The 13,715-nt window shown below is 55.1% G+C and overlaps 1 protein-coding gene across 8 annotated transcripts; it reads left to right on the forward strand.

The window, feature by feature from the left end:
* The first annotated feature begins 848 nt into the window (after positions 1 to 848).
* CDK16 (cyclin dependent kinase 16) lies at positions 849 to 12,557 on the forward strand. Of its 8 annotated transcripts, none has more exons than XM_045995302.1 (16): positions 858 to 1,218; positions 6,100 to 6,307; positions 6,923 to 7,056; positions 7,152 to 7,277; positions 7,378 to 7,434; positions 7,532 to 7,646; positions 8,343 to 8,437; positions 8,518 to 8,580; positions 8,832 to 8,955; positions 9,152 to 9,272; positions 9,381 to 9,478; positions 9,558 to 9,663; positions 9,749 to 9,791; positions 9,974 to 10,064; positions 12,123 to 12,200; positions 12,286 to 12,557. In XM_045995302.1, the coding sequence occupies exons 2-16, from the start codon at positions 6,106 to 6,108 to the stop codon at positions 12,321 to 12,323; spliced, it is 1,491 nt and encodes a 496-aa protein (XP_045851258.1). In that variant the 5' UTR covers positions 858 to 1,218; positions 6,100 to 6,105; the 3' UTR covers positions 12,324 to 12,557. The 8 variants fall into 8 exon arrangements, with proteins under 8 accessions (XP_045851261.1, XP_045851264.1, XP_045851258.1 ...); XM_045995303.1 differs by having other exon boundaries at positions 858 to 1,202; XM_045995304.1 differs by lacking the exon at positions 858 to 1,218 and adding an exon at positions 1,283 to 1,662.
* Positions 12,558 to 13,715: the final 1,158 nt, after the last annotated feature.

The following is a 13,715-nucleotide window of genomic DNA, read 5'->3' on the forward strand; positions in this document are numbered from 1 at the left end:
CTCTGATAACCCTCGCTAGTATGAACCTTACTAGAATACTCTAACCGGTGTGATCAAGGCTGCCATAAAAAGAAGCCCAGAAGAGGCGGGGAAGCTGGCTTTGGACTGGAGTGCAGTGTAAGGATGCCCCAGAAGGCCTGCCAAAAGCTGCCGCCATTTGAGCCGGGCTTGTTGACAGTAGGAGTTTTCCAGGCATAGAGGAGTGAGGGCTTAAGGTGTGCTGGCAGTGCTTGACACACAACAGGCGCTCAATAAATAAAACAGAAAACCGCAGACCTGGGGAGAGCCACGGGCGGGGTTCTGGCAGACAAGAGGTAACTGAGAGCTGGCAGGCAAGAAACCCAGTTCAGGGTGCATACGCAAATACTCGCGTGAGGTGGAAAAGAGGTCTCCTCCCGACCCAGCCCATGCGCAGTAACGCACCTTCCTGTCTAAAGGTCCGCCTTCCCTCTTTTCTCAGCCTAGGCTCCACCCCGTGCGTCTTGCTGGGGCGGGGGGGTGGGAGGGGTTAGAGGAGGGGCGAAAGACGATTGAACGCTCTTTTGACCAATGATCTTGCAGAATAATCGGCCTGTGGCGAGAGAGGCGCTCCGAACAAAAAGAAGTGTCCGCCCCTGGCGCTGAAAGCCAATGAAAACCTGGCAGAGGCGTTGCACGGAGCAGTGAAATCACGCCTCTTCAGCTCAGCCACGCCTTTCATTCTTGCTCTGCCTCACCCCAGGGGGCGAATCCGATTGGCTGGACGACAACCTCAAAGGGCGGGGCCGCACACGTTCACAGTGGGAATGAGCTAGAGGAGGAGGGGGGGTTCAGGGCGGGGCTAGACTCTGTCCTATCTAAGGTGGTAAAGGCCAATGATTCTCCAGGCCGCCACTCCTAGAAAAGTCATCTTCTCGCGAACCTTTAAAATTCCTTCCAAGGCACCTCAAGGGACTCAGACTCATCTGTCTTTTTCTTCCTTGCCAAAGTCCCTTTTGCCACCATGGGGATGTACCAAGTGAGACCACGTAGGGGGACCGAGTGGTGACCGGCACGCTGGTTACCGGCGTTGCCCACCTTGGCACTAGTAAACTTCTAGCAAGATCGGAACTGAGTACTAAGCAACCTCTACACTTCTCCCTGGCGCCGTTCCAGGGCTGGCGCCACATTCCCCGGTGGGCGCGCAATGGCCGGGCCCCCTCCCGCTGCGGACGGATCTTTTGGTATGTGCAGTCCGAGGTGAGTCCCCTCCTTCCCACTTCAGCCCTTTCAGCGCGTGCGTGCGCATGCGCGGAGCGCGGCGCGCGCGGCGGTTGGGCCGTTGGGTGTTCGGCGTTGGGATCCGCCGCGTCTCCGCAAGCAGTCGGCTCTGAGCCGCGAGCCGCCGTGAGCTCTCGGGTTCGAGCGGGCGCCAGCGAGCCCGGGGGCATCGCCCGCAGCGGCCAAGCTCATGGCCGGCTGAGCGGGACGCCGCCTCCGCCTCAACCACCGCCGCCGCCGCCGCCGCCTCCTCCTCCTCAGCCGGCGGCGGCCCGGGCCCAGCAGCCATGGCCGAAGACTACTGGGACGGGCGCCTGCGGCGAACAGGAGGAGAAGGAGGTCGCGCGGCCTCAGCCCGGGCCGCCGCCCCAGGCGCCGCCGCGCCGGCCCCGCGGCGCTGAGGTTGCTCGCGCGCCCCCGCCGGTGAGCGCGTCCCCGAGACGTGGGGTGGGGGCTGCCCTTCTTGCAGAACCAACCCAGACCCCGGGCGGTGCCCAGGGGTCTAGGCTGCACCCCTGGCATGTGCCCCCTCCCCCAGCGAATTTCCCAGAGTGCACCGGGGCGGGGGGTCATTCGGGGCCTCCCTGACCTTGGCCCCGCCCTGGGCCCGGTCTGAGAACTGGGGATGGGCAGTCCTGTGGGTGCTTATGGGGAGCAGGGTGATCAAAGGACTAGAGGATGTGGAAGTGGGTGGTGAAAGACTCGAGCTTTGCTAATAGCCTGAGCTGTGGAGGGGTCGGAGCGTGTGATAATAAGTCTTAACCGCTGTGTAGGGCTTGAGGCCCAGCGTGTGCTAATGGGGGGGGGGGGGCAGTGAAGGGCCCCAACGGTGTGTGATAGGGGGAGAGCATGTCAGGAATGCTGAGGTATGCAAACAGGGTTATAGGTGTGGAGAGACCCCCGTGTGTGTTAATGGGGGATAAGGTAGAGATAGCAGAAGGTATGCTAATAGGATCAGGGCTCTGAAGTCCCGTGTGTGTTACTGAGCATCTGGATGGTGTCAATACTGTGTATTCGTCCGTGACGAACTGCAGCGTGCTGGGGTTCAGAGAGTGCTCACGGAGGTCAGGGTAGTGGAAGAACTCGAGTGTTGAGTGTGTGCTAATGGGGGTCATAGCTGTAAAGGGTACGTGCGTGTGTTAATAAAGGTCTGGGTAGTATGAGGCCCAGGATATGCTAACGGGGACAGAGTGGTGGAAGACCTGAGCCTGTGCTACTGGGTACCAGAAGTTACAGATATATGTGGGGTGGGAGGGCACAGTGGTGAGGGAAATGTCTTAGCACTGTAAGAGGTCCAGTATATAAGAATCAAGATGGTGTGTGTGTGTGTCCCCGTTCGTCCCCAACCATCCATGAGAACGGGATGTGAGACTCCAGGATGCGATAAGGGACAGTTACATATGAAAATCTAGTGACCATTGGTATGAGTTTGGAGCCTTGGAGGTGCTTAAATGTGTGCCATTGGGGGAAGAATCAGAGCCGTATCGGGTCTGGAAAATGCTAGTGAGCGTCAGAACGTTGTGAAGACAGTGTGCTTTTGTTCATGGGGGACTGGGGCGCATTGAGGTTCCAAGGGGTGCGGTAAGGAGAATCGGGGTTGTGAAGGGGTTCAGGCGTGAACCAACAGGCATTATAGGTGTGAGAGATTTGAAGCAAAGAGAAATAAAGGACAGGAATATGTGAAGATCTAGGTGTGATAAAGTGGATTCAGAACCATGGAGGGCTGAAGTGTGTGCTAATGGTGCTCCAGGCAGAATGAAGACCTGGGTGCGCTAATGAGGGTCAGGCCATTATAGAACACTGTGTTGGTATGTCCCTGGGGAATGGGGCTGAGTGAAGGGTTCAGGGTGTGCTGATGGGGAGGCACTGTGTGAGGCCCGGTGTGTGCTAATAGAGGTCAGGGTGAAGTGAAGGTACAGCTTGTGCTGATGGGGGATGGTGGGGACAGGGTAGTGAGAGGACCAGAATATGGGTTTACTGATAGTTATAGCCATGGAGGGGTCTGAGTGGGCAAAACAGGTCAGGGATTGGCAAGTTTCACTTCATGTTAATGAGATTCAGGGCAGTGTGAAGGTCCAGGGAGTGCTAATTTGGGTCAGCTGTAGAGGGTCCCAAGTGCATGTTAATAGGGGTCAGAATCATGCACAGGGAACAGTGTGTTAATGGGGGTAAGTGCTTTGGAGAAGCTAACGGGCAACTTGGCCTAGGAGGCACCCAAGAATGTGGCAGTGAGTGTTAACTTAGAGGGGCCCGAGCCTATGCAAACAGTTCTCTGCTCTATTGGGGCTTCCTGTTGCTGATGGGGGTTAGAAATAAATGGGGAAATTGCAGGTGCTGTTAAAATGCAGAGAGGTCTTCTTGAGGGGCCAGTTTGTGCTTATAGGGGTCTGGACAGGATGAGGATGTTGTGTTCTCGGTGCGAGTTGTGGGGTGACCGTGATGACTAGAGTATGATGACTATGTCCTCAGTGGACAGTGTGGTGTGAGGTGATGAGTGCCCTTGGGTGTGAGAGTATTCTGAGGATGGGTGTATGTCCTCGGAGGGTCAGGAAGGACATATGCCCTTTTTTTGAGTGGAGTTGTGTATCCAGTTTCTTGTTCCTTCCTTTACTATTCTGAACTCTAAAAAGCTCAGAAAATGGAAATAATAATATTTAAAAGTTTTATTGTATATTAATGTTAAAGTGTCTCTGTTCACAAAGGTCTGCCCGGGGCCCCCCTGCTGGGAATGTTGTTTGATACATAGATTTTATATCCTGTCTTCCTAAAATCCCCCCAAAACTGAACTCTGGAACATGTCCAGCTCTTGGAGTTTCCAGTTAGAGGTCATGGACCCTGGCTCCTTCTGGCTCCCTCCTCATCTTCCATCCAGCCCTACTTACCGTCCCCCCAGATGCCCCATTCCCTGCCACTACAGGCAAAGCCGACTGAGTATTCGTACCATGGATGCAAGACTGCCTTTGGGGCTGGCCATGCTTCTCCTTCTTCAGCTTCAGGTCCAGTGTTCGGCCTACTGGGTCAGAATTTTTGTGGTTCTCCTGAGTTCTCTGAATCGACCTCATCCTCTTTACTGGAGTCTCTCTGCTAGGCTGGCACCTCTGCTCCTCCTGGGGGTGGTGAGGCCAGGCAGGCAGAAGCAGGGTGTAGGGACCAGTGGGGTAAGCGCCTGATTTCAAGGTAACAGATGACCCACTTCTCTCCTCGAATCCAGCCCCACCTCATCCTCCCATCTCCTCTCTAGCTCTACTTCCCTTGGGCCCAGGGCCATCTTAGGCCCGCTGTGAGTCCAGATGGTTCCTAGGCCAGGTCTTTCCCCCACCTTGCTGGCCTGGAGCCCAGGAGGAAGCAGAAGAAGGCCAGCCTAAGCCTTTTGGTGGCCCTGTTCCCTCCAGCGGCCCCATCTAGGTCATCTTCCCGCGATGCCAGTGTCCCTGGGCCACATTTTCTGGAGTTGTTCACGAGTAGCAGACCTACCCTGCCCACTGGGTGGGGATTGGTCTTAGGCCCTCAGCCCCCTGATTCATTAATTTCTGCCATAAGCACTTTTTGAGCATCTACTCTGTGTCAGTCACTGTTCCAGGTCCTCAGGATATAGCCGTGACCTAAACAGACAGAAATCTACCCTGGCGGAGCTGATCTTCTAGTTATGGCGGTGAGGAGACAGACAGTTAAGAATATAGAAACCAATAAGTAGGTGGTATCATTTCTGAGGAGGTGATAAGTGCTGGGGGGTTAATTTGGCAAAGTAAGGGGGAGCTCAGTATGGTTGAGATTTTAAGTAGGGTTATTTGTGGAGGATTATCCATGAAAAGGTGGTATTTGAGCAAGGGTCCGAAGAGGGTGAGGGAGTGAGCTATTTTGAAATCTGGGGGAAGGGTTTTCCATGCACCAGGAGCAGCCAGTGCAAAGGCCCTGAGGTGGGACTGCTGGTTGTGGTTGCAGAACAGCAACTAGCAGTAGTTGTGGGGGGAGGTGAGGCCAGGAAGCTAATAGGGGTGAAAAGGATAAGACCTGTGGCCACCCTTGAGGACTGGGACATTTTTTTGGGGTGATAGGGGAGATGTGCACTCTCAAGTAGAAAAATTTTTTATAAGGCCTGGCATATAAAAATTTTGAGTGGGACCCATAGGGTCCCAGCCTGGTCGAAACTTTCCAGGAGCCCTCAGGACAGCTGGTGTCTACTGAGATGCAGCCCCCCCCCCCCCCGCCAACAACCTACCCAGTGGTTGGGTCTGGGCAGGACTCCCCTCTCTATACACCCCTCACTTGAGTAGACCAGTGGGGTAGTCCACTTAGTCACCGTGACAATGGTTGCTGGGGAAGGCAGGTGGGTCCTTATGGTTGTGGGGAACATTCTGCCTTGGCAGTTGGGGGGTGATGTGGGGCTGGTGCCGGTGGAACATGCCATTCTATGGGCGAGTCCAGGGCCGTATTGGTGGCCCCTCAGTCCTGGGAGAGCGCCTCGCCCCACCTACAGCTGGGCCCATCACCGCCACCGCACCTGAGAATGCCTGCTGTGGAGGCCTTTGTTCCCACAGTGAGGCTGCCCCCATAGAGGCCAACAGTCCACCAGTTGGGCCCTTACCCTCAGCCAGCCACCCAGGCCTCAACACCCAGGTGCACTACTCAGGAGCGGGGTCCCCAGGGGCTGGCTATAGGTGGGTGGGCGCTGACAAGGGTCCCCATCGGTGCCAGGTTTCCGGGAATCCCAAGTGTTTCGAGGCCTCCATAGGGGTTGGGTGGGCACTGACACAGGTTCATGTCAGTGTACCTCACTAAGTTGTCTTGGGCTTTAGGGGGCCCATGATGGTCAGACAAGTGCTAACGGGGGACCCATTCCCATCTATCCCTCCTGCTCAGGTCGCCATGGATCGGATGAAGAAGATCAAGCGGCAGCTGTCGATGACACTCCGAGGGGGCCGAGGTGTGGACAAGACCAATGGTGCCCCTGAGCAGATAGGCCTGGATGAGAGTGGGGGTGGCGGTGGCAGTGACCTTGGAGAGGTACCCACTCGGGCCGCTCCTGGGGAACCACGCTCCGGACGGGGCCCACTCAGCTCTGCACCAGGTAGGTCCACTGATCACCCCTGCCCCTGGCACTGGTCCCCAGGAACTGCCTCCCAGCCTAGTTCCCCTTAGACATGTATTATTTCCGTTTTCCTTTCTTTATTTTCTCCCCCTCCCTGCCATCCTCTCAGCACCCTCTGTCTGTCCATCTGTGTCCCTCTCCTTGGCTTTGTGCCCAGGCCTCAGGGGGAGGAAGAGTGCCCTGCCTGCTGCAGCTGCCCCAGCCTTCCCTTGGCCCTTCCCCTGCACTCCGCTATGGCCCCCTCAGGCCTACGGGTGCCTGCCTGCCCTGGGCCCGCCTTCCCAGGGCCTGCCTTCCCAGGGCCTTTGGCTACTCTGTCGCTGCCTGCCTCCTGGCCCTGGGCCAGCACCAGTCTCAGCTCACCCCTGGAATGGGGGTGCTCCACTAGGTGACTATTGGCCCTCCACCCCTACTCAGCCCGCCGCGACCTGTCTGAACTTCCCTGGGCCTTGCCACCCTCGCCTGAGGGACTCTAGGCGGCTCAGGGGGCTTGTGTGTACGTGTGTGATGAAGCAGTGTGTTCTGCAGGGGAGGGGATTCCTGGGGTTCTGGACCTCAACTGGTCTGCCCTCCTCCCCGTGTCCTCATTACCAGAGATTGTACATGAGGACTTGAAGATGGGGTCTGATGGGGAGAGTGACCAGGCTTCAGCCACGTCCTCCGATGAGGTGCAGTCGCCAGTGAGGGTGCGCATGCGCAACCATCCCCCACGCAAGATCTCCACCGAGGTGCTTAACCCCATCTGGCTGGTGGTGGGACAAGAGAAGAGGGTGGAACCCGGGAAGGTGGCACTCATGGTCTTCCCACCTGTCTTGCCTGCTAGGACATCAACAAGCGCCTGTCGCTCCCAGCCGACATCCGGCTGCCTGAGGGCTACCTTGAGAAGCTGACCCTCAACAGCCCCATCTTCGACAAGCCCCTCAGCCGCCGCCTCCGCCGTGTCAGCCTGGTGAGCGTCTCCTGCTTCTGGCCTCGCCTCCCCTCTGCCCACTTCTCTCTTCTCCGGCCCCTCCCGTGAGCCTGCTTCAATCTGCCCCTTTACTCCACAGTCTGAGATTGGCTTTGGGAAACTGGAGACGTACATCAAGCTGGACAAGCTGGGTGAGGTGAGAGACAGTCAGGAGGCCTGTGGTGGGGATAAGGGGTCACGAGAGCTTCCCGCAGCCTCCAGCTCCTTTCCTATCACTCTTCCTCACACTCCAGGGTACCTATGCCACCGTCTACAAAGGCAAAAGCAAGCTCACAGACAACCTTGTGGCACTCAAGGAGATCAGACTGGAACACGAAGAGGGGGCTCCCTGCACCGCCATCCGGGAAGGTACAGACACCCAGGAAGGCCGTCCCAGGCTTCCCGGGCTCTCCCCATGGCTCATCCATACATGCCCCACGGTGAGAACAGAGACTGGGGGTTTTGAGACTTCGCTTCTGACACTCTGGCCTTCAGGAGAAAATGCCCATCGTGCAGATATCTGGGTCATAATCAAGGTAATCAGGGATCTGTTCCTGTTCGGAGAAGAGGCCAAGGAATTAGAAAGTAGGGTGCTTGCTTTGTCTGGTTCTGAGAGCACCTGTGGAAGTGCTAACATTTCGTTGACATGACAGTTTCTAGTCTGACTGTCCCACGGAATGAGCTTGAATTGCATAGAAGTTACATGTGCAAACTCAACTTCACAGAAGCTGCAAGCCTTTGTACTGAGGGTTGAAGCAAAACCCCTTTTTCCAGAAAGCAAAGACAGGTTGTGAATATCTAATGTCACATAAGCGTGGGGCTGTAAGCCTGGTTCTTGCTTCTTGCTCCAAACTCTTCTCTGAGCCTTAGTTTCCACATCTGGAACATAGGAACACCCCTCCCTAGCACCGGGTGGGATAGAGCCAGTGGCTATGAGCCGCCACCCCAGAGTGCACGGGGAAAGAAAGGAACCTTGAGCTCATCCCTGTCTGGTCCTCATCCTCACCTCTATCCTGAGAGTGGGGTACTAACTCTTCCCCCATCTCGCTCCCATGCTTCCTGCAGTGTCCCTGCTCAAGGACCTCAAACATGCCAACATCGTCACGCTACATGACATTATCCACACGGAGAAGTCCCTCACCCTTGTCTTTGAGTACCTGGTAAGGTTGAGTGGTGGTTGGTCTTGGAGGTGGGGAGATGGCCACTGTCCCCTCTTTTCTCCTGTATCTCCTCTCCTCAGGACAAGGACCTGAAGCAGTACCTGGATGACTGTGGGAACGTCATCAACATGCACAACGTGAAAGTGGGTGTGGGGCAGGAAGCGGGGGCACATGGGGGCCCCCACTCACCCACTCCATCCCATAAATCTCCCAGAAACAGACTTTTCCCGTTTGGCTTTTTTGCTGGGAGCCCTTGGAGGGCATTGGGACCCTGTCCTCTTCCGTGAGATAAGGCTCTGGGCTCAGTGTCTGTGTTTGGGAGGGGGAGCAGTGTCTGCTGGGGGTCGGGCTGCTGGATATACTTTGACTCCACCTGCCCTTCCTGGGTCCCTAGCTGTTCCTGTTCCAGCTGCTCCGTGGCCTGGCCTACTGCCACCGGCAGAAGGTGCTACACCGAGACCTCAAGCCCCAAAACTTGCTCATCAACGAGAGAGGAGAATTGAAGCTGGCAGATTTTGGTACCCTGGCCTCCCCCTTCTTCCCCGTGACACCCCAGCCTTATCCTTTCATACCCTTCTTCTTCATGACCACCTAATCTCAGTCCCCTTCAGCTTCTCCAGGCTTTGCTTAAGATGCTCTCCATCCCAGCTATCCTCTCCCCCAGACTGCCTGGGACCTCCTCAATTCCAGCTGCCCCTTCTCTCAACCTCCCAGGCCTGGCCCGAGCTAAGTCGATTCCAACGAAGACCTACTCCAACGAGGTGGTGACACTGTGGTACCGACCCCCTGACATTCTGCTTGGGTCCACGGACTACTCTACCCAGATTGACATGTGGTGAGGACAGGTGGAAGTGTGGCAGGAGCTGTGTAGTGAAGGCAGTGGCTTGGTCACAATGGCCAATCAGCCGGCTGCCTCCCTTTTCACTGTGCCCTCCCTGCCTAGGGGTGTGGGCTGCATCTTCTATGAGATGGCCACAGGCCGGCCCCTCTTCCCAGGCTCCACGGTGGAAGAACAGCTGCACTTCATCTTCCGCATCTTGGGTGAGGAGGAATGGGCCCTAGGAGCCGTGGGGACATTAGTGACGCCCTGTGGATGCTTAGGGTAATTCTTCCCCATCAGGAACCCCAACCGAGGAGACGTGGCCAGGCATTCTGTCCAACGAAGAGTTCAAGACATACAACTACCCCAAGTATCGAGCCGAGGCCCTTTTGAGCCATGCACCCCGGTGAGACTGGTGGGTAGGTAGGCGAGTGTTAGGGGCCAGAGTGCCCAAACTCAGTTTAAAGGAGGTCCCCTTGTCCTTGCTGTAGACTTGACAGCGATGGGGCTGACCTCCTCAACAAGCTGCTGCAGGTGAGTCTACCTTCCTGGGCCAGCCTTGGGGGTTAGGGGATTCTAGGGGTATGGAAACGGGGGAGCTCCAGGGGCATGGTCTGGGGTGGGGAGGAAGAGAGGCCTGCTTATTGAATGTGTTCAGTACACTGCTGCCGCCCTCACCGCCCCTTGCCTGTCCCCCACACCTGTCCCCCACTCAGTTTGAAGGTCGCAATCGGATCTCCGCAGAGGACGCCATGAAACATCCATTCTTCCTCAGTCTGGGGGAGCGGATCCACAAACTTCCTGACAGTGAGTGAAGCTGGTCGGGGGCTGTGGGGAACAAGACGCTGGGCAGATGTGCAGGGCTCTGGCTGTGTCACCTCTGGGGTAGCACACCCTTGCTCAGACATGTGATGTGTTTATTACAAATATTAACTTGGTTTTCAGTTCCTTTTTACCTTTCCTGGGAATTTTCAAACATACATAAAAATAGATGCAACATCACTTTCCCTTTTTCTAGTAAACATTTTCTTATAAAATATATATGAAATGCACAGATCGTAAGTATACAGCACAATGAATTTTCACAAACTAAACACACCTGTGTAACTGGCATACAGGCCAAAAAATAGGATATGAGGGACGCCTGCGTGGCTTAGTCTGTTAGGCGTCCGCCTTTGACTCAGGTCATGATCCCAGGGTCCTGGGATCAAGTCCTGCATCAGGCTCCCTACTCAGCGGGGAGTCTGCTTCTCCCATTCCCTCTGCCTGCCGCTCCCCCTGCTTGTGCTCATGCATGCGTGCGCTCTCTCTCTCTCTTTCTAACCTTAAAAAAATGAAGGAAGAAATAAGATATGAGGAGGTTCCCTGAAGGTGCCCTCTTATTTCGTTTAGTTATTCCTAACCCCTCTCCAAGGATTACCACTAGTTGGACTTCTAACAGCATGAGTTTTCCCCATTCTTGGTACTATGCAGAAACATAATCACACAGGGTGTTCTCTTTTTTATTTTAAAGATTGATTTATTTCCGATAGAAAGTGTGAGTGAGAGGCTCAGAGGAGTAGGAAGAGAAGTCCTCAAGCAGATTCCCAGCAGAGCATGGACCCCGACACGGATCTCGATCCCAGGACCCTGAGATCATGACCTGAGCCAAAACCAAGAGTTGGATGCTTAGCTGACTGAGCCGTCCAGGCACCCCAAAGATTTATTTATTTGGGAGGGAATGTGTGGTGGGGAGGGATTGAAGGAGGGAGAGAGAGTAGAGTCTTAAAGCAGCAGAGCCCGACACGGGACTCAGTTTCAGGACCCTGAGATCATGACCTGAGCCAAAACCAGGAGTCCCGACCCTCAACTGACTGCACCACCCAGGCGCCCCTTTATATATTTGGGGGCACCAGGCTGGTTCAGTCAGTGGGGATATGACTCTTGATCTTAGGGTTGTGAGTTTGAGTCCCACATTAGGTATGGAGGTTACTTTAAAAAAAAAATAAGGGGCACCTAGGTGGCTCAGTTGGTTAAACATCTGACTCTTGGTTTTGGCTCAGGTCATGTTCTCAGGGTAATGAGTTCAAGCCCCACATTGGGCTCTGCGGAGTCTGCTTGTTCCTCTCCCTCCCCATATTCCTCTTTCTCTCTCTCTCTCTTTCTCAAATAAGATTTTTATTTTAAAGATTTTATTTGACACAGAAAGTGAGCACAAGCAGGGGGGAGCGGCAGGCAGAAGGAGAAAGGGAGAAGCAGGCTCCCAGCTGAGCAGGGACTCAATCCCAGGACCCTAGGATCATGACCTGAGCCGAAGGCAGACCCTTAACTGAGCCATCTAGGAGCCCGCCCCAATAAGATCTTTTAAAGAAAAAAATAAGTAAAATTATATATATTTATCTATTAGACCAAATAATATGAGTCCCCAAGTATTCCCAATAGGTCATCTACTTGTGGCCAATCTGGTTTTATCTGTATTCCCGCTGATTATTTTGAATCAGATCCCAGATATGTCATTCATCTATAAATTTCAGCATGTCTCTAAAATATTTTTCATAACAGTATTATATACCTTAAAAAAATGGCCCACTTCCTGCATCTCCCCACTAGTTTAAACTAAAATCCCAAGCACCATCATCTAGACTGAGCAGGTGGTAATTGCAGTACCATTATCACACTTGACAGAATTACTGATTTTCTGGCATCATGTAATAGTCCATATTCCATATTCCCTAGCTGTAGCTGGTTTGTGTGTAAGGATTGTTTGATAGGCGAAAGTCAAGCCTCTCAAAAGGCAGCTTTTTCTAATTCCCCCAATGGGGCCATGTGGGAGGTGATCCTGGATGGCCCTGTGGGTCATTTCCCAGTGTCTCTCTTCATCCACAGCTACTTCCATATTTGCACTAAAGGAGATCCAGCTACAAAAGGAGGCCAGCCTTCGGTCTTCATCAATGCCTGACTCAGGTATGTATGGCCCTCGCCCTCTTCCCTGCCCCAGCCACCTACCTGCTTACCCACCAACAGCCGTCCGCTCTGCTTCCCCCTCCAGGCAGGCCAGCTTTCCGCGTGGTGGACACCGAGTTCTAAGCTGAGTTCTAAGCCACGGACCGAGGCCCCAGCAGGCAGCAGTTGGAGGGATGCCACTCCCCTCACAGGGCAGCCCCCAGCTGCATCCTCCTCGCTTGCTGCCTGCCTACCTGCCTGACTCATGCTCGCCTGCCCACATGTTCCCTGCTGCCTGTCTGAACACCCGACCATTGGCCTGTCAGCCCACCTATTGGCCTGTCTGCTGGGTGCTAACAAAGCTCTCATCGCTCCTTCGCCTGGTTTGTCTGTCTTGTCTGTCTGTCTGTCTCTCTCTGTCTCGGTAGTTACCGGTGGACAGCATGGCCGTGCCAGCCTCCCACGCTGAGGCCAGGCCTTTCCCCTCCTCCCCATCATACCCTCCCCCAGGACCACTACCCCACGGCCATCCAGGGGTCCGGAGCTAGCCCAGGCTGGGGATCTCGACTCAGACAGGATGTGGCAATGCCTTGGGTCTGAGGCTTCCCCTGCCTGCTTTCTTGCCTGCCCCACCTGCCTCATGTTGTGTGGGCCCTTTTTTGTTTGTTTCATTCATTGTTGTTTTTAATTATTTTAAATGAGGTTTTCATTTTTTAAATGCAATATCTCTGTATACAGACTGGCTGGGCCCCACCCTCTGCGTGTGGCCCTCCCACAGTATTTTGTGCAATGAAGCCCCGCTCCCAGCCTTTCCAAGGCAGGGACACAGCCCCTATTTGGAACCCTGACCATCACCAGACCCTGGGGTCGGCTAAGGGAAAGCATGCCTTGACCATTCGCCTTCCTACACCCCTGCCCGCCATCCTCGGCCGCAGGGGGACCTGCGGACTACCGGAGACTCTCTGGGAGGTGGACGAGGTGGGGGGGGCCCCCCACTCTTTCCCTCCTGCAGTCCCATAGCTGGGGCCTCCTTCCTTCTCAGGGTCTCCTTAGCCCAACCCTCCCGCCCCTGTCCCACTCGGTGCTGTTGAGTAGGGCCCTGCCAGGAACTGACCAACTCTTCAAGGAGCCATAGTGTGTATATGTGCACAAGCAGGGGCAGAGGGGTGCATGGGGTCCGGGCCCAGGTGTTATCCCCAAACCCCTGGGGAGGGTGAGGCAGGGCAGGGACAGTGTCTGGGGTCAGTCCCAGATGGGTGGTTACTTCCCCGTCCTCCACTCTAGACCTGGGGCCCTCAAATGGGGTGGGAGGGCTGGGGTGGGGGCCCTCCTAGTGGGGTTTGGGGGGTTGGGTTCCTGAATGCACCATAATCGCTGTATGAAATATTAAAAAGTCTAAAGTGAAAAACCTGATTGTAAGTCCCTGCCGGGGCGGGGGTGGGCTCAATCTGTGGTGAGTTCTGGGACCTTGGAGAATTTATAACTGGTCTCCATCATCTAGGAGACACTGAGGTGGGCCAGGGACATGGCATGACT

The sequence above is a fragment of the Meles meles genome, chromosome X (assembly GCF_922984935.1).
Source record: "Meles meles chromosome X, mMelMel3.1 paternal haplotype, whole genome shotgun sequence".
Classification (NCBI taxonomy): domain Eukaryota; kingdom Metazoa; phylum Chordata; class Mammalia; order Carnivora; family Mustelidae; genus Meles; species Meles meles.